At 35.5% G+C, this 27,307-nt stretch overlaps 2 protein-coding genes across 8 annotated transcripts in view; one reads left to right on the plus strand and one right to left on the minus strand.

The window, feature by feature from the left end:
• Positions 1–279: 279 nt before the first annotated feature.
• Positions 280–18,149, plus strand: UBA5 (ubiquitin like modifier activating enzyme 5). Of its 2 annotated transcripts, XM_015132135.3 has the most exons (12): positions 280–641; positions 5,697–5,742; positions 5,858–5,947; positions 8,731–8,840; positions 10,129–10,215; positions 10,879–10,963; positions 11,683–11,787; positions 11,965–12,092; positions 15,230–15,365; positions 15,640–15,715; positions 15,849–15,955; positions 16,479–18,149. In XM_015132135.3, the coding sequence occupies exons 1-12, from the start codon at positions 481–483 to the stop codon at positions 16,560–16,562; spliced, it is 1,215 nt and encodes a 404-aa protein (XP_014987621.1). In that variant the 5' UTR covers positions 280–480; the 3' UTR covers positions 16,563–18,149. The 2 variants fall into 2 exon arrangements, with proteins under 2 accessions (XP_014987621.1, XP_077847596.1); XM_077991470.1 differs by lacking the exon at positions 280–641 and having other exon boundaries at positions 5,858–5,942.
• The window catches only part of NPHP3 (nephrocystin 3), a 48,181-nt gene continuing 35,652 nt past the window's right edge, over positions 14,779–27,307 (minus strand). The window contains exons 23-28 of one of the 6 annotated variants that reach the window (XM_077991469.1): positions 26,374–26,501; positions 24,671–24,911; positions 23,506–23,631; positions 22,814–22,929; positions 22,001–22,177; positions 14,779–15,019 (exon numbers count right to left, since the gene is read on the minus strand). In XM_077991469.1, the coding sequence (XP_077847595.1) occupies positions 14,980–15,019; positions 22,001–22,177; positions 22,814–22,929; positions 23,506–23,631; positions 24,671–24,911; positions 26,374–26,501 (828 nt within the window). In that variant the 3' untranslated portion in view covers positions 14,779–14,979. Of the gene's footprint in view, positions 15,020–20,677; positions 21,255–21,334; positions 22,178–22,813; positions 22,930–23,505; positions 23,652–24,670; positions 24,912–26,373; positions 26,502–27,307 lie in introns of those variants that run through there. The other 5 variants (XR_003727100.2, XR_003727101.2, XR_003727099.2 and 2 more) reach the window with 5 other exon arrangements.

The following is a 27,307-nucleotide window of genomic DNA, read 5'->3' on the forward strand; positions in this document are numbered from 1 at the left end:
CGAAAGGAACAAGGCAGAAGCCTCTTCCATCCCCAAATTTAATGCATCAGCAGGCGGAAGACCTGCAGGGTCCGGTTCAGAAAAAAGCCCGTCAGGACCTCGAGCCCAAGAATAAAAAGACCCTATTTCTCCTAGACACCCGGTTAGAAAGGCAGCATCGCAGGCCTCCTGCCCTGGACACTTATCACCCCGGTCCTGCTGCGGCCGGGTTTAGCCTACCCAGAGAGGAAGGAAGCCGGAAGAGCCAGGTTTTTGCTAAGGGGGAGCGATGTCTGCGACGCACCGGAAGCGGCTCCGAGGAAGGAGTGAAGGAGACGTGTCTGTCTGTGAGGCGCTGGGTGCACTTCCCCAGGTCTCTGGGCTAGGAAGGCAGCGGCTAGGTGCCTCCCCAAGTACCCTTTGCGGGCCCAGCCGAGCAGCGTGGGGCGAAGGCGGCGGCGAAGGCCCGGGCTGGGAGCGTTGGCGGCCGGAGTCCCAGCCATGGCCGAGTCTGTGGAGCGGCTGCAGCAGCGGGTCCAGGAGCTGGAGCGGGAACTTGCCCAGGAGAGAAATCGGCGGGTCCCGGGGAGCGGCGAAGGAGGGGGCGGCCGGGTCCGCATCGATAAGATGAGCTCAGAGGTGGTGGATTCGAATCCCTACAGGTAACCTGCGTCGCCGGTCCGAGGCAGGCGCGGGAGACGAGGTCAAGCTCCGTGAGGTCAGAAGTGAGGAGCCTTCCACGTCCCGCTCATGCGGACTCCCTCCACCCTTTTCTTGGTCTGGGAATCCTGTTCCCAAATGGGCAAGGCTACATCTTAGTACTGATCGGAAGATATTATTTCTCTTTTTAATAAACATCCAGTGAGTCAGCCATATGGTGCTGCTCCTGTGCCTGCTGAGGACGTATGTCCAGTTTCCTATCGCCCTTGCCTCTTAATTAGTCCACCTCGCTGTGTATAAGACTGATAGTAAGAACTTTTAGAAGATGTAAAACCTGCCAAGGTAAACTTTGAGGTTCATAAAGGCTTATCAATGCATCTTAAATGGGGGCGGGGCGGGGGAGAGCGGGATTAGCTCTAATCTGAGATATTCGGGTGCTCCTTAACATCTCAAACCATTCGACATTACCAAGACTGCCCAGGCCTCTCTTCTTTCCTAATAAAGCTTGTCAATTCAGCAGATGGAATGTAGTGCAATGGTTAAGGGTAAGGACTCTACCGCCAGACTGATTGCAATTCAAATCTAACTACTCTCTTAATAACTGCCTAACCTTAGGCAAGTTGTGAAACTCTCCGCTTCAGCTTCTCACCTATACAATGAAGATAACAGTAATATCTATCTCTGTCATAGTTGTGGGGATTGAAAAAATCAGTATGTATAAAGGTCTTAGAGTAGCGCTTGTACATGGTAAACCTTATGCAAGATTTTATTGCTAGGTGCATTTAGTAGCAAGCAGTTATTGAGCTTTCACTGTGCTGAGCACTTTACATGCATTGTCTCCTCTCACCAAAACCCAATGGGATTGCTACTATTTTACCCCCGTTATATAGGTGAGAAAATTGAGGCTTAAATAGCCACCTCAGGTTCATGCCTTGGTAGTAAATAATATGGCCTGTCTTGCATTCGATTTGTCTTAATGTAAAATTCTCATGAACCATCTCCCCAGTAAAAACAATTAAGTCGTGTAGCTAAAAATTGTATAGTGTTAAAGTAGATAAGGAAGATTTTATTGTTGCTTTTTTCCTTTAAAGAGCATAAGAGTTTTGATTTTTAAAACAGGTTTTAGTTTGTGATATATAAAGCCGCAGTAGAAGTCTTAAGGTGCACTGTTTTAACTGTGTTGCCAAATACGAAGGGTTAATGGTCCAAAACTTTTAGAGATTAAATAAGCATGAACTGACATCTCTAATCAGAATAAGTGGAAACTATTTGACATTTTTAAAACATTTTAAAATTTTACAAATGAAGACTTTGAAATTTTCCCTCCAGAATGAAAAGCAGAGGAATATGGGTCATGAACTTAAGTTGTCTTTCAGACATTATTTTAATATGAGATGATCCCTTGACATTGTAATGATGACAAACAAGACTTTCAGAACTCAAGTCTAAATATTTAGTATTTCCTATCTGATTTGCGCCATTGACTTTATTAAAATTGCTATACAGGAGATGGCAGTTTGATACCCAAAGCTCTTCACTGGTATATGGAATTTTAATAAAAGTCAGCTTTAATTTTTTGAATTGTTCATACAGCAAATATTTACTGAGTACCTTTTCATCTCCAGTCCTCCTTGACAACATTATTTACTTTGTATTGAGTACTTATTATGCGCAGACACTGTGAATATAAAGTAGACATGGTCTTTTTCCTGTAGAGCTTACCAGATGAGTATGAGATAAATAGAAAAGTAAACGTGCATTGCAGTACAGGTGGTAAGAATTATGATAAAGTACCGTGTTATTATTGATAAAGTACAGGTTATTGAATTATGATGAAGTACAGAAGGTTATAGGAAAGGGATATGTATGTGTTCAACACCATTTTAACTGCTTCAAGAGATACAAAAGAAATATAAAGCCCCTGACTTTTGCTTCAGTTTGAGAGACTACATGGATGTGGGACATTAAACAACATAAGTAACCGTAAAATTATGTGTTATGGAATATAGTTATAAGCTTGTGGAAAAACTGGAGGGGCTTTGAGATTAGAAAACCTGGTATCAAATCTTGACCCAGAAACCCAGCTCAGAATACTGTTTGCCAGTTAGCTAATCTTGGACAGTTGATTAACCCAAACTGTTTCCCTCATTTGTAAAATGGGGTTGCCATCCATGCTTTTCAGGTTATTTAAAGATTGAAGGGAGCATCAAGGTAAGGATAGCAAATTCCTGTGATGGATCTGCATCACTTTCTAACCAACTTCACTAAAATGACAGTAAAGGAATTTTTTAAAAGAAAACTCCCATTGAAAATATAAAGGGTTCATATTAATAACTTACGGGGAGGGGTGCGTCCCTGTACTTGATTATAGTAACAATTTGGAAACTAGAGAAGGGATGGGTGAAGGTAACTGATTTAATAGATTCATTAATCTTAAGCTTGCAACCCAGTTTATTGCAGGAATCCCCAAAGGCTCAGGAATAGACACAGGTACTTGGAGAACTTCAGGGAGGGCTAAAAAAACCCAAAACTTTCAGTTGAAAATCTGTTGAAGAAACAAAGCCCCAGATCCCCTACTCCACTGTGGGTAACTGGGCAAACATTCCTTCCCTACCAGAAGAGGAGAGTAGAGATTTCTTCATTAGAAAGACTAAAATAGAAGATTTCCAAGAATAATTGGGGCAGGTCTTTGTACCTGAAAGAAGGGGTAAACTGATTGTTTACATGCTGAATGTTGTGACTGAATGTAAACTAAATGCTTACATACTGAATGCTGAGACTCCCAGCCTTGCTTCTTCACTTCCAACAGCTGATCGCAGGGTTGGAACTCCAACTCAGGTTGGAGTTTGAAAGATTATTCTCTAGGGAATCTGATAGAGCCAAGAGGAAAGACTGAAAGACACTGACATTGTGGGTTTCTCAACTAAATAGGCCAGTGAAGTCAAACAGTATTGCCTATATTGTTACCTTTATTAGTGTCCCACTCTTAAATATGAACAGAACAAAGGATGAGAGAAACTTCTAACATGAAAGAAATAAAAATAGCAACTTGGATAGACTATGTAAGAGAAACACATCCCCCTAAATTATTATTAGTATCCTGAGATGAGAGAAGATATGGTACAAATGATACAGGAACAAGGTGCAAAGTAGTTAGATGATCAAGAATTCTTGCAAATGGAGATGGTAATAGAAATGAAAATCTTAATAGAAGTGTTGGAAAATAAAGTCAAAAGAAATCATCCAGAGAATAGAGCAGAAAACTAAAATGGTAGATAATTGGAGAAAGAAGATAAAGGACAAATCCAAATGGTCCAACTTCCAAATAATAGTTCCAGACAGTCCAGGAAACAAACCAAACAAGGAAGTAACCAAATTCTTCAAGGAAAATTCCCAGAACTGAAAATGTGAGTTTTCATTTTGAAAGGGTTCACTAAAAACTCAGCACAAGGGATGAGAACAGATTCACATTAAGGGACACTGTGAAATTTTACAAGCTAGGAGACACTGGAGCAATACCTTAAAATGTTGAAAGACAATTCTAACTTTAGACTTCTTTACCAAGTTAAACTATCGATTAAGAGTATACGTGTAGCTTCCCACAATTATATGCCCTTTGCTTTGTCATTTTTATAAAGAATATAATTTTGATAAGGAACATTTTCAGACATGAAAGTTCTCAAAATTTACCTCTGCTGTACCCTTTGCAAAACTACTGAAAGATGTTCTAACCACAGCAAGAGAGTAAGTTTAATAACTGATGACAGTCTTTTAAACTGTCATGTGCATCAGAATTACTGGAGGGCTTGTTAGAGCAAATTGTTAGACTCCACATTCAAGATTTCTGATTCAGTGGGTGATTATAGGGTAAGGCCTAAGAAATTTCATTTCTATTAAATTCTCAGGTGGTCCTGTTGCTGATCCATAGACACTTTAGAACTAGTGAGCTATAGCATACAGGAAGCAGTGGATTAATACAGAATAAAGAAATTAAGAGACTTAATGATGAAGGAAGAGCCTAGGAAGGGAGCTGTATGTGCAGTAAGTCTAGAGACATCATGTCAGATTCTAGGAGATACATCTTTAAGAAGATGAAATTGATAGAATACCTCATGAATATGAATGTATCTAGAGGAACTTTAGACAACTAGTGAAAAGTTGGAGTTGATTTTGTGAAAATACATAGGAAATTAATCATCAGGAGAAGCACACTTATTAACTTCAGGGTTGGGGGTTAAAGGAAAGGGTAAGTTTTAATATACTGCATGACCCGGTTGTGAAGAGTTAACATCTAACCAAGATGACCATATAATAATATTGGGAGGTTGGTGGGATGGAAAATGTCTGTGTGCAGTAGGGATGAATGCTAAGAGCAAAATCTGATTCAGATAATTGACTATAACTGAAAAGAAATACAATGTTAGCATGTTGTTTAGGAATATGATGGTAACGGAGTTAAAAGTGAGGAAGTGGAAAATGGGGGTGGAGGCTGAATTTCCTGACAAGCCTGGTGGAACTATTTGACTCCTTAAAGTGAAGATGAATGGGAATTAATTATAGACTTAAACTGCAGATTACCAGTAACTAGTTAAAGCACCTCTTAGAGTCTTTGGCATACAGTAGGTGCTTACTAAAAGTAGACATCATCCATTGTGGGCAGAGGCAACGAGAATGGAATTCCAGCCATGAATTTACTCTGATGATGGAGATCTGAGTGTTAAAACATTAAATATTTACGTATTCTACCAAAGCATAGAAAAATGTTGAAATTTAACTTTGACCCTTAACATTTAAGTAGTAGTCACAATCTTGGTTGCAAATCAGAATACATAGCTTTTAAAAACCAATCTTGTTTCATGGACTACACTTGGGAGTTTTTAAGGTACCTGGGCAATTGAGTTTCATCTGGTAAAAACCAGCCTGTAAGCATCCTCCTCTTTGAAACGATTAGTAATGATTATATTTTGGTGTTTATTTTCTGTGGTGATGTATGTCTATTTGTATTACTATTACCTAAAAGACTGTAAGCTTTAAAACATATTTTTCTTTGTTTTAAGCCGCTTGATGGCATTGAAACGAATGGGAATTGTAAGCGACTATGAGGTATGATAAACCCTTTCCAAGTTTTTGTAAGATGAATTCAGTGAATTAAAATAACTTCTGGTGATATATTTGATGAAGACCTATTAACCAACACATACTATTTTGTATTTCACAGAAAATCCGTACCTTTGCCGTAGCAATAGTAGGTGTTGGTGGAGTAGGTAGTGTGACTGCTGAAATGCTGACAAGATGTGGCATTGGTAAGGTAAAAACATTTCTCTTTGCCTCTTGTATAGGGAACTACTCACTCCTGGAGTAAATCAGGTACAAATTAGGATTTTTTTTTCTTTACTAATGGCTTATTGACTTGCAGTGTATTAATCTAGATTGTTCTATTTGGGTTGAGACATATCCCCACCCAAATAAAAGGTGATTTTATTTCTAATTAGACAAAGATTGTCTAATTGTGTTTAGAAACGTTTTTGTTTGAAGTAATATGTAAACAATTTGGACTTAAGTGTTTTAGATATAGAAGCTTAGGAAAGAAGGCTGTTAATTTGATAGTGTGTGAAACACTGAAACATCTAACAATTATTTTATTAAACATACCAGACAGAATAGAAAACATGTACCTTTCCTACTCTTGATTTTGAACTAGAGAATGCTCTGGATGAATTTTTAAAAATTGGTACTTCTTTACTTTTTTCTAAAATTTCTTTAGATTATGGGTAGAAAGAAGTAACTTTCTTGTACCAGAATTCAGTCTACCAGTCTTAGATTTATAAAGCCAAAGTCTATGATGTTAGATACATAATGGTTGAATAAATAAACTTTCCACAATTATGTATCCTTTAATTTGTTGTTCTGGCAAAGGAAGCATTCTCCCAGTTTACCAATGCTTTCTAATATGTTGATCTACCCCAAATTCTTAAAAGAAAGTGATTTCAAAATTGGCACTCACTTATCAATATAGAAATAACACCAAAATACTAAAAATGTTCATTGAAATTTTAATATCTTTCAAAAGATTTACAAAATCTGGATAAAAATTGCTTATAGCTGACTTAATTACCCTGACCAGGGATATTAGAGATCACTGACCTCTATTGACCAGGGATAATAGAGATTATTGAGATTAGCGGCTCTCAAGTTTGAATATGTTATCACAATTAGTTGGAAGCCTTATTAAAGCACAGATTAACAGATCCTACTCTGGTGGTGTTGATTTTTATAGGTATCAGGTGGACTTAATAATTGACTTGCTAACAAGCTCCCAGGTGATCCTGATGATGATGTTCCTAGGATTACACTAGTGAGAACCACTGGATCCTTGCTACTCTAAGTTTGGTCCCTGAAGTAGTAACATCAGTATCAGCTCTCAATACCTACCCCAGACATACTGAATCAGAATCTGTATTGTAACACGATCCCCAAATGATTCATTTGCATATTAAAGTTGGAGAAGTGCGCTTGCATCTCTAACAAGCTTCAGGTGATGCTAATGCTAGCTCCATTAGCTAGATGCTAGCTGCATTAGCTAGACCAGGCCACATTTTGAGTAGCAAAGAGGTAGAACAGTATTTATATATTGTTGTAGTTAGAATCACCTGGGAAGTTTTAAAAAATTCTGGTGTCCAGACTGCACCCCATATAAGAATCTCTGGGGATGAGGCACAAACATATGTATTTTTAAAAATTCTCCAAGTGATTCCAGTGTGCCCTCAAGTTTGTAAACAGAATCTACACAGGTAAGTTTCAGGAAGTCTTTCTTTAATTTGTAAAACAGGTAAATATGAAGCGAATTAATGAGGTTAAACAGGAAAGTAGAAGATGTTAGGAAACCCAGAGTCCATTTCTTATCTCTGAAAGCCTCTGGATCTCTTTAAAGTATCTGGGATGCCTTGGATCACCAGATCTATACTCGCTGCTTTATTTTAGAGATGAAGATACAGGCCTAAAAAGTGAAAATGATTTACCCACAATCAGAACTAATTAGTGGCAGAGTTACACCTCAGACCTTCTGTTCCCAAGTTTAATGTTTCCCGCAACTTATGTATAAACAAGCTATGAGGCAGAAACTCATTTAATACTTAGCCTGACCTAATAAATATTTATTGATGAACTTAAATAAACTATGTTTTGGAGACTCTTAAGTAGGATTAGAAAATTTTGGAGAGTGAGATCTTTTCTAGCAAGGTATTAAGGGCTATCTAGGAGTTATGGGTTAGGTTAATTTTTTTTCTTTTTAGTTTTTTTTATTGAGAAGAAAATCCCATTTTTGTGTTTATTGTTTAGTATGCTGAGAATTGTATTACAGAGTCACAGAATTTCATATCAAGAAGGGACTTAGGAAGTCCTTGTCTCTAGCCTGTTCTTATCGATAAGAAATGTGATCTAATTGCCATTTGTATATGTGTGTGTGTGTGTGTGTGTGTGAAATGCTTTTTGAAACAGGCTTAAGTATATAGCAGGAAACAACAATTAACTGGTTTGTAATTCTATTTGGAATGATGTTTTAGCCATGTCACTGGTATATATTTTGTCATATACACAAAAGGAGTCATGTTATACTATATTTTAAGTTACAGCATTTGTTTTTATCTTATTTAAAGATTTCATTTATCCAATAGATTCCTGACTTTTAGCAAAAAAATGGAAATGAAGTAGGATTTTGCCACAGTTTTAAAAAATGGAATGAAAGGGAATTAATTTTTGAGTGAATTATTTAGAGAGGCAACAAAGCATTGTGGTTGCGGTGCAGATGCTGGATTGAGAATGCTTGAGTTTGAATGCCATTTTCACCCCATATTAGATGAGTGGCCTTTGGACAAGTGTTGTAGTTGCCTCATTTTTAAAATAAGGATAATAGTACCTACATGCCTCACATGAGCATTCAATGAATTAATATATGGCACCCAGTGTTGTAAAGTTAGCTAATATTATTATCAAACTGTTAAACTAATTAAATGTAAAGCTCTCTAATTTATTCTTTGATATTTTTAGTTTTTTGGTATGTTTTTCATCAGAATACCACTGTTTTCATTTTAGTTGCTACTCTTTGATTATGACAAGGTGGAACTCGCCAACATGAATAGACTTTTCTTCCAACCTCATCAAGCAGGATTAAGTAAAGTTCAAGCAGCAGAACATACTCTGAGGTAAATGGAATAGCAATCAAGAAACATATTCAGTGAAATCTTACTTTATGTATTTGATATGAGTTAATGTAAATGGATCTTAATTTTTCTCTATAAAATGCAGATTTCACTTGTACAAAGAATTCTCTTACCTGTTGGACATGGGGTTGGCAAACTTTTTATGTATAGGGTTATATAATAAATATTTTAGTCTTTGAGGGCCAGATGTTCTCTGTTGCAACTGTTAGTTGTAGTGTGATAGCAGCTGTAGGCAACATAAACATGAATAAGCATGTCTGTGCTCCAATAAAATTCTATTTTTGCACTCCAAAATTTGAATTTCATACAATTTTTAATTTTTTAAATTAAAAAACGAATTTTTTTTGAGACAGAGTCTCACTCTGTCACCCAGATTGGAGTGCAGCAACACATTCTCAGCTCACTGCACCTTCACCTCCCAGGCTCAAGCTATCTTCGCATCTCAGCCTCCTGAGTAGCTAGGACTACAGGCACGTGTCACCATGCCTGGCTAATGTTTTGCAGTTTTAGCAGAGACGGGGTTTTGCCATATTGCCCAGGTTGGTCTCAAACTCTTGAGACTCAAGCCATCTGCCCAGCTAGCCCTCCCAAAGTGCTAGGATTGCAGGCATGAGTCACCGTGCCTGGCTGATACAATTTTTATATGTCATAAAATGTTCTTTTGATTCTTTTCCCAACCACTTAAAAATGGAAAAAAATTCTTAGCCTGAAGGCTGCACAAAAACAGGTGGTGGGCCAGATGTGGCCCATAGGCCACAGTTCACCAATCCCTGCTTTAGGAACTTTCTTTGTGGCCCCAAATTTGTTCTTAACTGGAATAAGGAAGTGAGGCTGAGCTATAGGTAGTTACTGGACATGGTTAAGTCTTAATTCCCAACACTTAGATTAATTGGGGTGGGAACAGTTTTGTAATCTTTATGACAAAAATGAACCTAGTCCTTAAAGTGTGAGATAAAAGAGATAGAAAAGAACTTTGGGTTTTCTTTGAATAGCTTGAATTCGCTTCTTTAAGGTATGTCAAATGCCCTTTAGCTCTTTCAATTCTTTTCCTCACAGCTTTTTCTTAGTACAGCTACTAGTAGTAGTCTTTTTAAAAACTTTTTTTTTTTTTTTAGAGACAGGGTCTCACTGTGTCCCCCAGTTTGGGGTGGAGTGGGTGCGATGATAGCTCACTGTAGCCTTGAACTCCTGGACTCAAGTAATCCTCCCACCGCAGCCTCTTGAAATGCTAGGATTACAGGCTTATAATCATTCCCTTTTTCCTTCTTAGGAACATTAATCCTGATGTTCTTTTTGAAGTACACAACTATAATATAACCACAGTGGAAAACTTTCAACATTTCATGGATAGAATAAGGTAAAATTTTAATTTATGAATATTTTGTATAATGTCCAGCTCAAGTATTAGAAAATTATTAGAAAAATCTATGGATTAATCCAATGAATGGAAGATTGATATATATTTTTCCATTTTTTTAGAACAGTAATTTTTGTGTAATTTTTATGTATTAGAATATCATTTAAAGGTATATATTGTCCAAAAACAATTAAAAAGCAAACAAGCAAAAAACCCCTGTAAGTTACAATATAAGAAGAGAGTATCAGTTTTAAGTTCTGTGTTCTAGATTGTATTTCTGTCTGAAAATGGTTTTCTTCAGAGACTGTCAGACCACCACTGAAATAATGAATTGCATCCAATTAGCTTTTATTGCATTTATAATGAAGCATGAATAAAAAAATGTGAAAGCCGGTAGTGAAAAAGTAACTGTTGTGAACATACTTTATACTTCCTTCACCCTTGTAGTTCTTGTAAAATAAGTAATACTACAGTACCATTGATGTTATATTTGTATGTTACTCAATACTTGATATATATATATATCTTTAATATTACACAGTTATGTGATAATTATAGTCAAACATTTAATGAAAGTATAAATGTTGGACTGAACAAGTAAGTATAATGTATTAGAGTGTATTTTGTGTCCTGATGTTTTTCAAACTTACTTTCTTTGACTAGTAATGGTGGGTTAGAAGAAGGAAAACCTGTTGATCTAGTTCTTAGCTGTGTGGACAATTTTGAAGCTCGAATGACAATAAATACAGTGAGTATTCCTGCTGTGCAAGATATATTCATGGATTTAGCTGTTTTCCTGTATATAATTCCCATCCTAAAAACAGTTCTGAATGTAAACCCTTTTCTGTGTTTTATTTGTAATGTTCTCTTAGCCTACTCTTAAAATCTATTCTAATAGCTGTGATACCTGTCTAACCTTGCTGCTGTAACATGTGTTACAGTATCCTACTCTTTTTGCTGGTAAACTGTGAAACAGCAAATACCTCTGATGTATAATTCTTAAATTGGTATCTTATAATAATTATTGGTCAGCGTTAGTTTTAGCTTTTGTTACTTTATTTTATAAATGTATAAATATGTATAAATTGCCTAAAAACCTGGTTTCTCAAAAATAAAAATAATTATTTTCCTTTTGAATATTGTTTTTAACTTTTCAGATGATATTTTGCCTTTTTTTGTTCTTGAAATTATTTTAGAAAAGTGAAATTTCACATCAATTTGACAAGAAATCCAATAAACTTTGATTCAATTTAATAATATTTACTGATTGCATCTTGAATACTGTCACTTTACTCTTTAAATAGAGTATGGTAATTACCAAGGAATTCCATTATCTTACAACTTACCTCATTTGTTTTGAAAATTAATTTTAAAAGACCTTGGTAATCCATTCAGTTCAAAGAATGTATTGTAAATTACTTCTTGCTCTTTTTTTTTTTCCTTGTGTTTTCACCCATTTCTACTAAGGCTTGTAATGAACTTGGACAAACATGGATGGAATCTGGGGTCAGTGAAAATGCAGTTTCAGGGCATATACAGCTCATAATTCCTGGAGAATCTGCTTGTTTTGCGGTATGCATTACTCTTTTTGGATTATTCTTCACTGTTAGGTACTTGAGTTCTTAGGAGCATTGAAAATGTATTACAATTCAAAGAAAACACAAACTTGGATGGAATACTATTTGGAACATCTCATACTTTTCCTCTTTTTTTTTTGAAATGTGTTTTCTTTTATTCTTTTTCATGTAGTGTGCTCCACCACTTGTAGTTGCTGCAAATATTGATGAAAAGACTCTGAAACGAGAAGGTGTTTGTGCAGCCAGTCTTCCTACCACTATGGGTGTGGTTGCCGGGATCTTAGTACAAAACGTGTTAAAGTAAGTCAGGGCTAATTTTTCTGAATAGTTTTGTGTGCTTTCAATAAAAATAAATATATTTCACAAAGCATTTCAGAAATTAAAATTATAAGCTAAGTATATAGTTACTTTTAAATGTAGTTTTAAATGTTTTATATATGCATACGTGTACATTCTATTTTATATATGTATGTCTACTTTTCATATATATTGCTATATTAAATATTACGTATATTGATATTCATACATGAATATATAGAATGTCAGTTACTCCCTGCATTTGGAATAGCTTTTATGAAATGATACAATGGTAGTGACGTATTTATTTATGAAGCATTAACCAAATGATTTAAATCTTTCCAAGTCTGACCAGTGGATGGAGACTTAAACACACTTGTTTCTACTATCTTGATTTAAGTCTTACCAAAAATAACCCCAATGTGACTAAACAGTAATTATTAATGTTAATGTAATTAAACATTGTTACTGTAAATTTTACACTTACATATACATAAAATGTTAACATTTATATTAGTGTTAATATAAAACACATTAAGAATACTTAAAAAAAAAAAACAGATTCTTAAAATCTGCTTTTGGATACCTCTGCTATCCAAAAACAAACATCCAGCAACTTTACTATCTAAACTATAGCTAAAAAGAAGGGAAAAGATTTCTTTGCTGCTAAAATTTATGTCAGAGTTTATGAATCAACTCATACTTCATTAAAAGCAGATCCCCTTTAGGTGTTCTCTAATTCAGGCCATTTATTTTCCCTCATTTCACAACTTTAATAAGCTTAGTTGTATACCCTAAGCCTCCAATATAATAAGAACAAACTGCAACAAGATACATGGAGGCACCAATCAATAAGAAGTGTCAGTTGCTAGCAAAGAAATTGAAAAAAGCATACATATAAACTCTCAAAGTAATGGTCTAGGGCTATTTCATATGAGCAAATAGCCTGTTTAGACAGTATTAGGCCCTGTCTAAACAAAACATTTCATAGTATGATACAAAAAAGAAGCAAAGAATCATGGCTAACCAAGTATTCTCTTAAGGATGTGTCCTATTTAGCTAGCCCCTCTGTTGATGGTCATTTAGGCTACTTAATTCTTTTTTTTTTTTTTATTAACAATGCTACAGGCTACATCTTGTATATATCTCTGAATACTAGATTGATCTCTCTTCTTTTTCTTTTTTTGGAGACAAGGTCTCACTGTGTTGCCCAAGCTGGAGTGCAGTGGCACAATCATGGCTCACTGCAGCCTCAACCTCCCGAGCTCAAGTGATCCTCCCACCTCAGCCTTCCAAGTAGTTGGAAGTACAGGTGTATGCCACAATGCCTGGCTAATTTTTGTATTTTTTGTAGAGACAAAGTTTCATCACGTTGCCCAGGCTGGTCTTGAACTCCTGAGCTTAAGTGATCTGCCCACTTTAGCCTCCCAAAGTGTTGGGATTACAGGCCACCGTGCCCAGCCTAGAGTTTTCTATAGTACATTTTTTTTTTTTTTTTTTAAAAACAGGGTTTCACTCTGTCACCCAGGCTGGAGCGCAGAGGCACAATCTCAGCTAATTGCAGTCTCCACCTTCCAGGTTCAAGTGATCCTCCTACCTCAGCCTCCCAGGTAGCTGTGACTACAAGCACCCACCACCACGCCCAGCTAATTTTTATGTATTTTTTGTAGAAACAGAGTCTCCTTATGTTCCCCAGGCTGGTCTTGAACTCTTGGGCTGAAGCAGTCTGCCCATATCGGCCTCCCAAAGTGTTAGGAATTATAGGCATGAGCCACTGCACCCGGCCTATAGTACACATTTTTAAAAGTAGAATTTCTGAATTTATGAAATATTTACTAAATTTCTCCTGCAAAAGGATTATACATTTGTATTATAGTTTATACATTTGTATCATAGTTTAGGAGTACCTGGTTGACCCATACCTTTGATAACTTTGGGTATCATCAAACTCTGTAACCTTTGTCATTCTGGTGGGTAAAAAATAGGCATTTAATTTTTATTTTTATTTGTGAAAAAAGTTGAACACTTCATCTGTGAATTGTCTGCTAATAGTTGTTGCTCTTTTTTGTCTTGTTGTATATTAAGAATGTGTATTTGCAAATATTTTTGTCATTTATCTTTTTTATGTGATTTTTTCTGTATAAAAACTTTTATTAGGTTAGTGCAAAGGTAATTGCAGATTTTGTCATTACGTTTAACAAAAACTGCAATTACTTTTGCGCCAACCTAATAAAAGACATCAGATTGGCTGGGTGCAGTGGCTCATGCCTGTAATCCCAACAATTTGGGACGCCAAGGCAGGCAGATCGCTTGAGCCCAGGAATTCGAGACCAGCCTGGGGCAACATGGCAAAGCCCCATCTTTACCAAAAAAAATGCAAAAATTAGCCAAGTATGGTGGTGCTTGCCTGTAATCACAGCTACTTGGGAGACTGAGATGGGATTGCTTGAGCCTGGGAGGGTGAGGCTACAGTAAGCCATGATCACACCACTGTACTCCAGTATGGGCAGCAGAGTAAAAAGTATCAGATTTGACTGGGAAGAGGACAGGAGGTAGCTGGAGGCACATGGGTTGCTGAAAATGTTCTATATCTTGATCTGGTGGTGGTTCCATGAAAGACTCATACAAAATGTTACTGAGCTATACATTTAAGATTGTGCATTTTATAGTAAATTACATACAAAATGTTAAAAAAAATTAAGTAGCTTTAATACCATATATCAGGGATTTAAAAAATACACTTCTCCCACATTTTAGCTTCTCTGAAATCAGCATGCTTCTTGAAGTTATTGACATGTAATAGTTCAGCTGCCAGCATTTAATCTTTATTAGAGGTTCAAAAAAATAGTGTGTTCTACAGTTGATGAAATGGAGTAATCTTTTCTTTCCTTCATTCAATAAACACTGAAGCATCTACTATGAGCCAGGCACTGTAAATAAGAGAAAATTGCTGTTTTCTGGATGCAGATTTCTGTTTTCTGATTTAAAAAGTGTATCATTTACCCATTTCAAAGTTATTTTTTAAAAATTTAACTGTTCTAGTATAAAATAAAAAATAAAAAAATAAAAAATAAAAAAATTTAACTGTTCTAGTATTTTTCATGGTTTTAATTTCTTTATGTCTACTTTGATTTTTCTAGGTTTCTGTTAAATTTTGGTACTGTTAGTTTTTACCTTGGATACAATGCAATGCAGGATTTTTTTCCTACTATGTCCATGAAGCCAAATCCCCAGTGTGATGACAGAAATTGCAGGAAGCAGCAGGAAGAATATAAGGTATATGGCACTCTGTTAGAATGCATGAGGGATCATATTGCATAGGACAATAAATAACTTAAACAGATTTGGAATACAAGATAAATGGTTAATTTATTCACCATACTTCAAAAATGAATGTTCTTTCTTGCTTTTGGTAAGATAAAAAGCCTGTCTGAATTCTTGATTAAGGCTTGTAATGTCCTATATATTAGTCATAAAGGAAAATTCTTGATTAATGCTTTAGAGAACTGAGAATGAGTAAGAACACTTTGATGCTGTTTGATTTCTACAGAAAAAGGTAGCAGCACTGCCTAAACAAGAGGTTATGCAAGAAGAGGAAGAGATAATCCATGAAGATAATGAATGGGGTAGGTGTTCTTTTATAAATTGAAATGGCAGCATAAAACAAAACCTATGGTAGCCAATCTAATAAGATTATACAAATTGAATAATTACTGCTTATTAAATTCCTTAAAAACTGATACAGGATTAAATTTACAGGTATTGAGCTGGTATCTGAGGTTTCAGAAGAGGAATTGAAAAATTCTTCAGGTCCAGTTCCAGACTTACCTGAAGGAATTACAGTGGCATACACAATTCCAAAAAAGGTACTTCAAAAATACGATTTACCCATATGTAAATATCATATAAAATATTTTTCTTCATCTTCATTCTAATTTGTAATGCCAGTGAAGTATTTCCTGTTTTAAGATATTTTATGCTATAGGCATTAAGATGTGAGACAGAGGTATTCAGTGTTAATATGCAAATATTTATAGCTTATTTTAGACTTTTAAAACAGAATAAAATGATTTTGTTCACTCATTAATGAACCAAGTATAATAGATTTTGATTAAATGAAGATCTCATTTTTGTTTATTGGTAGTTTTAGCTACAATGTCATTTAAAAAAACTAGAGCTGTCAAGAATATTGAAATTACTGCCTTGTAAATCAAAAGACTGGTGGGGAATGTAAAAGACTTTGTCTTCTAAAAATTAGAAGACAGTTGTTAAAGAAAATTTACTTTATAACCCTGTTGAGCACGGTCAAAACTTACTGATTATATATTCCTAAGCATCAAGAATTCCATATGGTTCTCTTTTCACTGTATTTCCCTTATTTGTCAATAGCAAGAAGATTCTGTCACTGAGGTAACAGTGGAAGATTCTGGGGAAAGCTTGGAAGACCTCATGGCCAAGATGAAGAATATGTAGATAATGGATTGGGATATATTTTATTTCTCATGTTAAAGCCTCTTCCCTTGAAATTAAAAAAAAAAATTTTAACTGATAAAACTTAGGGCAACATTTATTAATGTATATTCTTACCTGAATTGTTATACTTTTTGAAAATCCTGTGACTTGCCTATTTCTCCCCGCTCCAGTGAAATCACTGACTCTCCTAAAATGTATGTTTCATTCTAGTAAGAAAACCTCAAAGGATATTGTAGGATATAAATCTTACTTGAAAACACAGCTGTTAAAATGTTTTGGCCTTTTGGAGTGGGGAAAGGACAAATCTGATCCTGTAATCTTTTTCTTTCCAGTAATCCCTTGTGTCTGTTGCATGAGGACATGGACAATAAAGCAGTACATGATTCTCAGATACAGGGAGAAGGACAAGGCATACAGCTTATTGATTAGAGCTGGCAAGCATCTGCTCATTATGTTTGGAATTGCTTTCTATAAGAAAATTTCCCACTACTTCTAACTTGATCAACAATGAATTCAAAATAGTTAATCTATGAAATAACATCCTCTCAAATGTTTGCTGATGAAATACAAGTTGAAATGTAGTTATTGGAAAAGTCTGTAACCTGTGGATTATATATATTCAAAGTGAGACAAAGGCAAATAAAAAGCAGCTATCTTTATGAATAGACAAAGTTGATTTCAGGAAGTATACATTATATTCTGCACCGACCCAGGAATAGAAATTATTGCATCTGTGGAGCATATATCTGGAGTTACTATACTTTACTGAAGAGCAAGGCATAAATTTAGACTAAAATCCACCCAGATTACACTCATTCTTTAGGCCACTCCTGGATACTTCATTTAAATTTGATTCTTGAGGTAATGAGATGTCGGCAAGGTTTGTCCTGTATATTAGGCATAAAGGAAAAGTTCTAAACTGCCTCTCCAGTGACTTGTAGTCAGCGGTAGAGTATCACTTTCCCTGATCATGACCACTAAACTGTAAATTGATTGATATAAATTAGTTTTCTCTGGAGTTACATCCAAGTAATGAAGACTTAAGATAACCTTGGTTGAAATAAATTTCCAATAATTTGGAGACTCATAAATACCATGCAGGTGTAACCATTGCCAGTAGGCTGTTTCTATGCTTATTTCCTATTTGGACTTTTACGTTGAAGATAGGAATATCTAAATTGTATCTCTAGGGAGAAAATGTTGTAAAAAATTAAAAGTGCATCCCTGATTTGTAAAATAAAGTTCAAAAAACTGATTTCAGAAAGTCTCAAATACCAAATGTGTTCAATACACTAGTTTTGAGATGCTAGGATTATACTGTGATTCTTATGTTTATAGTAAAGTCAGGAAAGCAGGAGGATAGGTTTTTTTAGCCTTGAGACTTATTTATGTTGCCTTGGTGAGTCTTTAATCATTTTTAAAAAATTTAGCTTATGCAACTGTAAAATAGCATTTCTAGTATGAGAGATGTTTTGAATTTAAAAAATGAAATGCAGTTTTTCAAAAGTAAATTTCCTGTGGAAATTCTTGCATATCAATTTAGTAAGGTTTTATAAAATTTTACAGTTTGATAAAGTATCATATCTAGAACTCACTGTCTTCTTTTATCTGCTTTCAAGTTGGCATTGCATCACTGTCTGTGTCTTACACTGCACCAAATCTTACCTAATTGATCTAACTTTTTTTGTCTAAATTCTTTCATTAAAAATGACTGGATTATTTTACCAGAAAAAAAATAATCTGGTAATAGATATGTTGCTATCCTAGAATACTCTTGACAGTCTGCAGGCCATGAAAACTTGCATAAGGCAGCAGATTACGAAAAATTAATTATCATTGCATTTAGTATTACTAAACTCATAGCATTTGTCCAGATTTGTAACACTACAAATCTGAGAATCAAATTTAAATGATTCTAATGTGAAATATGGAAAAGCAGTCCCAAAATTTGCTTACCACAGAGACTCTAGATGATAGTAAAACAACATACTCAACTTTAATTCCTGTCTCATTGTTAATGGGAAGTTAGTTATGGTTCTACTTAAATGTTGTAGAGAAAATAAGATTACTAGTTTCTTCTCATAAAAATACTCCCTGGATACATACACTGAACAACACAAAAAACCTAATAGCCAGTTAAGAATATTTATTTTGTTTTTTTTGAGACAGAGTCTCACTCTGTTGCCTAGGCTGGAGTGCAGTGGCGCAATCTCGGCTCACCACAACCTCCGCCTCCTGGGTTCAAGCGATTCTCCTGCCTCAGCCTCCCAAGTAGCTGGGATTACAGGTGCCCGCCACCATGCCTGGCTAATTTTTGTATTTTTAGTAGAGGCGAGGTTTCACCATGTTGGCCAGGCTAGTCTCGAACTCCTGACCTCAGGTGATCCACCCGTCTTGGCCTCCCAAAGTGCTGGGATTACAGGAGTGAGCCACCGTGCCCAGCTAAGAATATTTATTAAAGGAAGCTTTGACCCCTGCATCACATTTTTTTCTTATTTCTCTTTCTGTAATCTCAGCACTTCGGGAGGCTAAGGCAGGTAGATCAAGAGGTCAGGAGTTCGAGACCAGCCTGACCAACATGGCGAAATCCCGTCTCTACTAAAACTACAATAATTAGCCGAGCGTGATGGTGCGTGACTGTAATCCCAGCTACTTAAGAGGCTGAGATGGGAGAATCGCTTGAACTCGGGAGGCAGACATTGCAGTGAGCCAAGAGAGCGTCACTGTACTCCAGTCTGGAAAACAGTGAGACTCTGTCTCCCAAAAAAAAAAAAGTATTAATGAATGAAAATTGTAACTAGAATAAATAAGTACTCAATTCAGATTTATAATTGAGTTGTCTGAAAGCTACCATTTTCATTGTGAAGGTGCATATTGATGTGAATAAAATATTCCTATTTGAGAACTTCAAATATGCATACACAAAGATGTTCCAGCTATTTTTATCTTTTTAAGTATGCATTCTACATGAGAACGTTTGGGTTGGTAGTAAAATAAGTAGGAATATCAAAACATAGTTTATTATGTTTAGATTTCATTCTTTTAGAATACATAATTTTGAGTGATCATGTCCCCAACTATAGTTATTCAGGCACAACTTTTGGAGGTACAAAGAATAATATTCTTAAGGTAGTTTTTCCTTTTGTCAGGGTTCTTCTAGAGTACTAGTCTCAGATTATTTCCTAAAGCAGTTTTTCTAAGGTGATAAACTGAACACATTACTTGCTATGTATTAAATTATTTGTACCCCTAAATAATCAAATTCTAAGCTCTTAACAGCTTAATTCTAAAATCATTGTCTGGTATATTTGTGTTTTCAATTACTTTGTGTCTTTCACAGCTGCCAAACCCAGAAAGGTATGTTAATGGCTATAGTTTTATCTTATATTTTTCCCTCTTGGACTACTCCCAAAGGAGGAAGAAGGATGCTCATTATATACTGCCTCATTTCTTTTTAAATTACCACTATAGTGCTGTACAGTTATACCACTGCTTCTCACACTTATGTGCACATTAGTCACCTTGGGCTATAGCTAAAATACAGATTTATTCAATAGGTTTGGGGAGAGGCCTGAGAGTCTGAATTTTTAGTAAGCTGCCAGGTGGTGGTGATAATGATTTGTGGACCACCCTGTGAGTAGTAACTCGGCCTTAAGAGAACATTAACCAAAACCTTAAGCTGAGCAAACTACTGAGCAGCAAGTATTGATAACATTTCAAGGTTTTTGTTTTGTTTTGTTTTGTTTTGAGACGGAGCCTCACTCTGTCACTCAGGCTGAAGTGCAGTGGTGCAATCTCAGCTCACTGCAACCTCCACCTCCCGGGTTCAAGCGATTCTCCTGCCTCAGCCTCCCAAGTAGCTGGGACTACAGGCATGTGCCACCACACCCAGCTAGTCTTTTATATTTTCAGTAGAGACAGGGTTTCGCCGTGTTAGCCAGGATGGTCTCGATCTCCTGACCTTATGATCCGCCCATCTTGGCCTCTCAAAGTGCTAGGTGTACAGGCATGAGACACCACACCCGGTCCATTTCAAGTTCTAAAAAAACGTTCAACATATTTCTTTAAAAATTATGCAGAACAGCCCTCTTGTATAAACTAGAGTGGAGAAAAAAGAACTTAAAATTGCACTTTTATTTTAAAACAGTGAAGTGTGGCTATTACATATTTCACTTTTACAATTAATACATGTTAGGATCTTGCAAGTATTAAATTGATGATTTTATTATATATAAATACACAAATGGTCCAAAACAATATCTAAAATGTTGCAATATTTATAAAATTCATAAAAATAATTTTCAGTATAAAAATGGCATACTAATTTGAGTTTGAGGTAAATGAAGAGACAGATTTAGGCCATCTAAGGAGGAAGATAAAGGAGAATATCATATCTCTATTTTGGGAAAAGACAAAGAATGCTAAAGAGCTTGACCTGTTACTGCATTAATGACTTCAGACATTATGCAGATACATATACTATATAGTAATAAATAATACACAATGTAGACAGAGCAAAAAGCAGAGGGACTGGACCAGTCTGCTCAAGGAAAGGGTAAAGAATTTTTTAAAATGCAGCAATAGGGATTCTTGTGACTAATGTGTTTCACTGAAGACAATTTGAATCTTTCATAAACATTATCCTTTTAATCCTTGAAACTTTCCTTTGAGGTAGAGAATTGGGCCAGACTGCTGCTGAAAAGCAAGAGGAATGGTGAGGCTAAAGTAGCTCTTGAGAGCTGAAAAGAAACATGGAATTCTTATTTTATTTATTTATTTATTTATTTATTTATTTATTTATTTATTTATTGAGACAGTCTCACCCTGTTGGCCAGGATGGAATGTATTGGTGCAATCTCGGCTCATAGCAACCTCCACTTCCTGGGTTCAAGTGATTCTCATGCCTCAGCCTCCCGAGCAGCTAGGATTACAGGCATGCACCACCCTGTCTGGCTAAATTTTTTTGTATTTTTAGTGGAGACTGTTTTACCATGTTGGCCAGGCTGGTCTCGAACTCCTGGCCTCCAGTGCTGCTCCTGCCTCAGCCTCCCAAAGTGCTGGGATTACAGGCATGAGCCACCGTGCCTGGCCAAGATTCATGGAATTCTTGAACTCCTTAACTGCTGTGCCAGCTTTTGTTGAACAAAGACCAACCCACTTTTCATGATTTGCTCCTCATATCATCTTACAATTCTAATGTGTCTACCTCCTTGGATACCAGATAATAGGAAAATTCTTTTAAACAATTAAAACAGACACAATCACAATTCCAACTTAATGCAGTCCAATACAACTTCATACAAATAGCAGTTAAATCACACATAGTAAGAGTAAAATTTCTTAAAACATTTTTTTAAAGTTTCAAATTCAAATGTTCCAAATGTTTAATTATTTTGTCTTAAGGTACATTTGCAAAGAATTCTAACTGCTGCTATTACCTTTGTCCTTGCTGAAGGAAAACATTAGGAGAATGAGCTGTTTTTAAGCTAAACGTGTCTCCACTTGAAGAATGGTGTGAAGGAGCTTTTCCACCCAAGAGTGATGTTTCTGCTTCTTTTATTTCCATTGCCCTTTTGTATAATTCAGCAGCTTTTTCAAAATCTCCTCCTTCATAGCTTTGAGAGAGAGAGAGAGAGAGAAAAAAAAAAAAAAACTCTTAAAATGAGAATATAACCTCTTACCAATTCAAAATGACCTTATGGGATACAGAAAAAGAAGCTATAAATATTTGCCCATTTCTCCCCTCTTCCCAATGTATTCATTCACTCAAGCAGACCAGTAAAACAACACCCAAACTCTTCTCCTTTTTACCAATATCAGTATTTTTGTGTCTCATATGGATATCATTAAAACCATGTTGTAATAGAGGCAGTGAAATTGCTAAGGAAAGTTAGGTATTCTCTGCATCCTGAGAAAAATACAAATGAGCAAGCAAAAGTCAACATATACTTAATGGCAAATTCACTCTGAGGACAGCAAATTACCCATATTACTCCCAGAGCCAGTTGCAGTGTAAACCATCCTTCACTATTTGCCATGATGCATATATACACTCCTCTGCAAAACAGATCATGCAGCCTTCGTTTCATTTCTGGATACTACTTTAGTACCTCTTGAAGTCGATCAGCAAAAAACAACCCCTCCCTACTCTAAGAAAACATTCAGTAATACATATTTTGTGCTCTTCTTAGACAAATTAAAGCTACTTCAAATAAAAGAGGCTTTATAAAGAAAGTGAAAAAAATTCTTACCTAAGCACAGCTAAATTTTTCAATGTTTCTCCAACTCGAGGATGCATCCGACCCAGGCTATCTTCGTAAATCTTTAATGCTCTTTCATATAATGGCAAAGCTTCAACATGTTTTTTCTTATTAAAAAAATAATAATGCTCACTTAAACACACTGGGTTTCTGAAATTAATGTATTCTAGACTAAGCTAACCGACTTTGATTAGTACTTTAAAATGTTAATATCCTTCTAAAAGATGGGAATAAACAGATTAATTTATGAATAATCATAGAAGAAGCAGTGTAACAGAAAGTCAGATACTTAAGATTTAGACCTAGCTCAGTAACCATCTGACCATAATCCAATACTGTAAGCAAAAACCTGTTCCTTTATTGCCTAATGGGTCCCCCACCTGATTCTTGCCCATCATAATCAAATGCCACAGGCTTAAGTACAATATTATATGGAGGGGTGTAGGGTATCTCCACAACTTTAGAAACTAAGCCTATGCTCTGAACTAAACAGCGTTTTACACTAAGAGGAAGGGACTTCATATAAGTCTAACTTCAATAGTTTCTCAAGTACTAAAGGAAGTATTAGAAATATCTTTAAATTGTCTTTCATTGTATTTACTGTTCCCTATCTAATTCATGTTTCTCTATATTTTATACCATAAAATCATTCACTGATAAAACGTTAAAATATGGGAACTTACCATTTGGCTATAAAGAACAGCTAAGTTCACCAAAGCAGTAGCTACACTAGGGTGCTTTGGGCCAAAAGATTTCTGTCGAATTTCAACAGCCAATTCATACAAAGGTACAGCTTTGTCAAGTTTCCCCTAAAAAACAAAAGTTAAATCTAACAAAAATATAAGGCAATAAATACTATCTTATCAGAGCTTTCTTCATATGTAAAATTTCATATTAAAGGATAATTTTGAGGAAAAAAAATCTCAGAAGCATTTCCTCTCAGCGGAATGATTAAATTTATAGATAACTGAAAATCTAAAGCTACACTGTATACAAAAGCATTTCCTTTGATAATTCAGAACACCCTTTAGGATCATCCACTATTACTGTTTCTAGTGTAGTAAAAACATATCAGCTAAAGTAGATTTACCATATTGCACATAATTTGGAGATTGCATCAAAATAAAAAGCTCATTTCTTGCCAAATCCTTTCCAGATTTTTCTAACTACTTCATTTCATCTGAAAGTTGGGCAGAAAGAGCAGCAATGTACCTTCTTACTAAAACAACTTCAGTGTCAGGATGACCAGTAATGGTTCCACAAAGTCTAAAGATAGTCTACAAAGCTCTGTAACTATGCTAAATGGGAAAGCAGACATCCCTGGATTTTTTCTTTTTTTTTTGGAGAACAGCTATAAAAATTCCAAATATCACTCAGTATAGAACCTTATGGCAAACAATGGTTACATTTAATTACAGGCAAAGCCAAGAAAGAATGAAATAAAAATGTTCATTTAATCAACTACAAAGATGTCTCCTGATTTCTTATGTTTACATTGCTTTACACAGCAAACTTAATATTGGTGGAATTTTAGAACTTCTGAAATGTAAAATAAGTTTGATTTAGAATGCTAATAAATGCATTTGTACTTGGAATGTATTTAACAAAACAAAACCAGCATATTAATTTACTAGTATATTATTTCAGAATCAATAATCAATGTAACCAGTTCAGTATGAAATAATTATTTTTAAATGTTCTGCTCAGTTACTTGTTAAAAGTTAAATCATGATCTTTAAAGCTCATGTAAACTAACCTATCCATGATAAAGATAAATTATTTTGCTGATAGCAGTTATGGCTTAACTGATGTGTTGTAAAACATGTAAGAATGCCAAGGATTACTTACCATTTTCTTATACAAGATGGCAAGATGCTTCACTGTATATGCCAAAGAGGGGTGATCAGGAGCTAACGCACGTCTCCGAATATCTAAAGCTCTTTCATAAAGTTCTTCTGCTTTATCATACTGTTTCTTTTCATTGCATAGAGCTGCCAGATTATTCAAAGACTGAGCACAGTCAGGGTGATCTGGTCCTAGAACTCGCTCCCTCATTTCTAAGGAACGCTTCAGAAACTGGTCAGCTGTTCTGTGAACACAATCCCAAAATGGCTTAAACTATCTGTTCTCTAGAGTTTGGAATCCTGACCCCTAAATTGAGTGGAGAACTGAATCATCTTTATTCTTAGATTCAAGTTAAAATAAGAGATTCAGCTCAAAATCTTACTTTCCCCCTCTTCCCCACCCCTATCTCTTCGTGCCCTTTTCCTGACAGTTTGAGGGCCTAAAATGTGTGGATGATTGCCTCAATTCTCCACTTCTGAAAGAAAAACTGGTATTTTCCAAAACAAACGTTTTATACTTTAAAAATTATTAGACCTAGGTCAAACAAAAGATTTTGGTATTCACTCTTCCTCCCTTTGGAGTTAGTACTAAATAATTTTTATTTTATTGTGTGTGTGTGTGTGTGTGTGTGTGTGTAACCTTGAACTCCTAGGCTCAAGTGATCCTCCCACCATAGCCTCTCAAGTAGCTGGGTCTACAGGTGTGTACCACCATGTCTGGCTAATTTATTAATTTTATTTTAGAGACAGGGTCTCACTATGTTGCCCAGGCTGGTCTCGAATTCCTGGCCTCAAGTGATCCTAATGCCTCAGCCTCCTAAGCTCTGGGATTACAGGCATGAGCTATCATGCCCAGCCAGTACTAAATAATTTTTAACAAAAGAATAAATCATTATTTTTTACTTAAGGTTCTGTAAGTGGGCTAAAGATTTATTATACTTTTCTGACATCCAAAGTTTCAAATTTGTTATATTTTTCTCATATCTGAAGTCCAAAAATATTTATTTTTATAACATATAAATGTCATTTTGAATCCTTTTGCCCAAATAAACTGACAAATAAAACTAGAAACTGTCTGCATGATTTACTATTAGTCCCAAGCTGCTGCTTCTGTGAGGTCTCATGCACAATATCTACACAAACTCACTTTTCATAAATATACAAAATACACCAGGGAAGCTACAGAATAACTTTTCAGTTAAGAAACAATGTGGGCCAGGTGTGGTGGCTCACAACTGTAATCCTAGCATTTTGGGAGGCCAAGGCGGGCAAGATCACAAGGTCAGGAGATCGAGACCATCCTGGCTAATACAGTGAAACCCTGTCTCTACTAAAAATGCAAAAAATTAGCCGGGGTGGTGGCGGGCGCCTGTAGTCCCAGCTACTCGGGAGGCTGAGGCAGGAGAATAGCTTGAATGGGAGGTGGAGGTTGCAGTGAGCCGAGATCGCGCCACTGCACTCCAGCCTGGGCAACAGAGCGAGACTCCATCTCAAAATTAAGAAAAAAAAAAAAAAAGAAACAATGTGAAAAGAAACACAGTAGAGAAAATACCATGGTCTTCAAGTATGTGTATGCTCATTATATGACATCATACATGAAATTTGGCATTATCAATTTTTTTCTAGCTTTAGACTTGATAAAAACGTAAAACAACATTGTATCAAAGAGAAAATGGTTATTTTCATTATTAACCCCATGGTACTCACTCCAGGTTATTTTGAAGATAGTAGAGAACACCCAGTTCATTGAGGGTCCGAGCATTATCAGGTGTGTCCTTACCTAATGTAAGCTCTTCTAACTGCAGAGCCCGTCTACGTAAAAGGGCAAATCCATACTGCAGCGAACATGAAAAATGAAAAGCAATCACTAAGTAGGTGCAATCCTTGATTCTGAAACAATATATGAGGGTCCTAAAACATCTTCCTTTTTTCCCATTTAATCTAGATAACTTATTTTAAGTATCACAGTAAATTAACTTGATGATTTACAAACACAAATATTTCCACATAGCAACACATTCTAAAATTCATTAAAAACTATTTCATGAAAATGATTGTATTTTAGAAAGTAAACTATATCTCAAAGTGCTTCAAGAAACAATAGAATATAATTAATTTGCAGATATTTATCAACCCCATAGGTAAACACATAAATATCAGGTCCATAAAAATGTACACAGCATTTTAAATTAAAGAAATATGCTACATTTAGACTTTATCAGCAACTTAAAAAAATAAAAATAACTTTTATTGTGTATTTGAGGGAAAGGCTTTCTTCACATTGAACATGTTAACAAAATGTTAACTACATTTATTTTATTTTATTTATGTTAACTACATATTTTATTTTATTTATGTTAACTACATTTATTTTATTCCTTTTTCCAACCCTTTAAACTGGTAGCTTTAAATTCCGTGTTTCAAAGCCTAACCTTCAAATGAATTTAGAGTTCCACTTTTTAAAGTCTAAATTGTACTTCTCAGTAATATGATATTTTAACACATAAATAAGAAAATGTTAGGTAGTTCTTTTCTTAAAAACGAGAAGATTTTAAAATCTAAAGCTCTTAAACATGTGGGGTGTATGCGTTTATGATGCTCTTTTCCTCTTACACTCAAAACACAACACAAAAGAAATCTC

Source organism: Macaca mulatta, chromosome 2 (assembly GCF_049350105.2).
Source record: "Macaca mulatta isolate MMU2019108-1 chromosome 2, T2T-MMU8v2.0, whole genome shotgun sequence".
NCBI lineage: Eukaryota > Metazoa > Chordata > Mammalia > Primates > Cercopithecidae > Macaca > Macaca mulatta.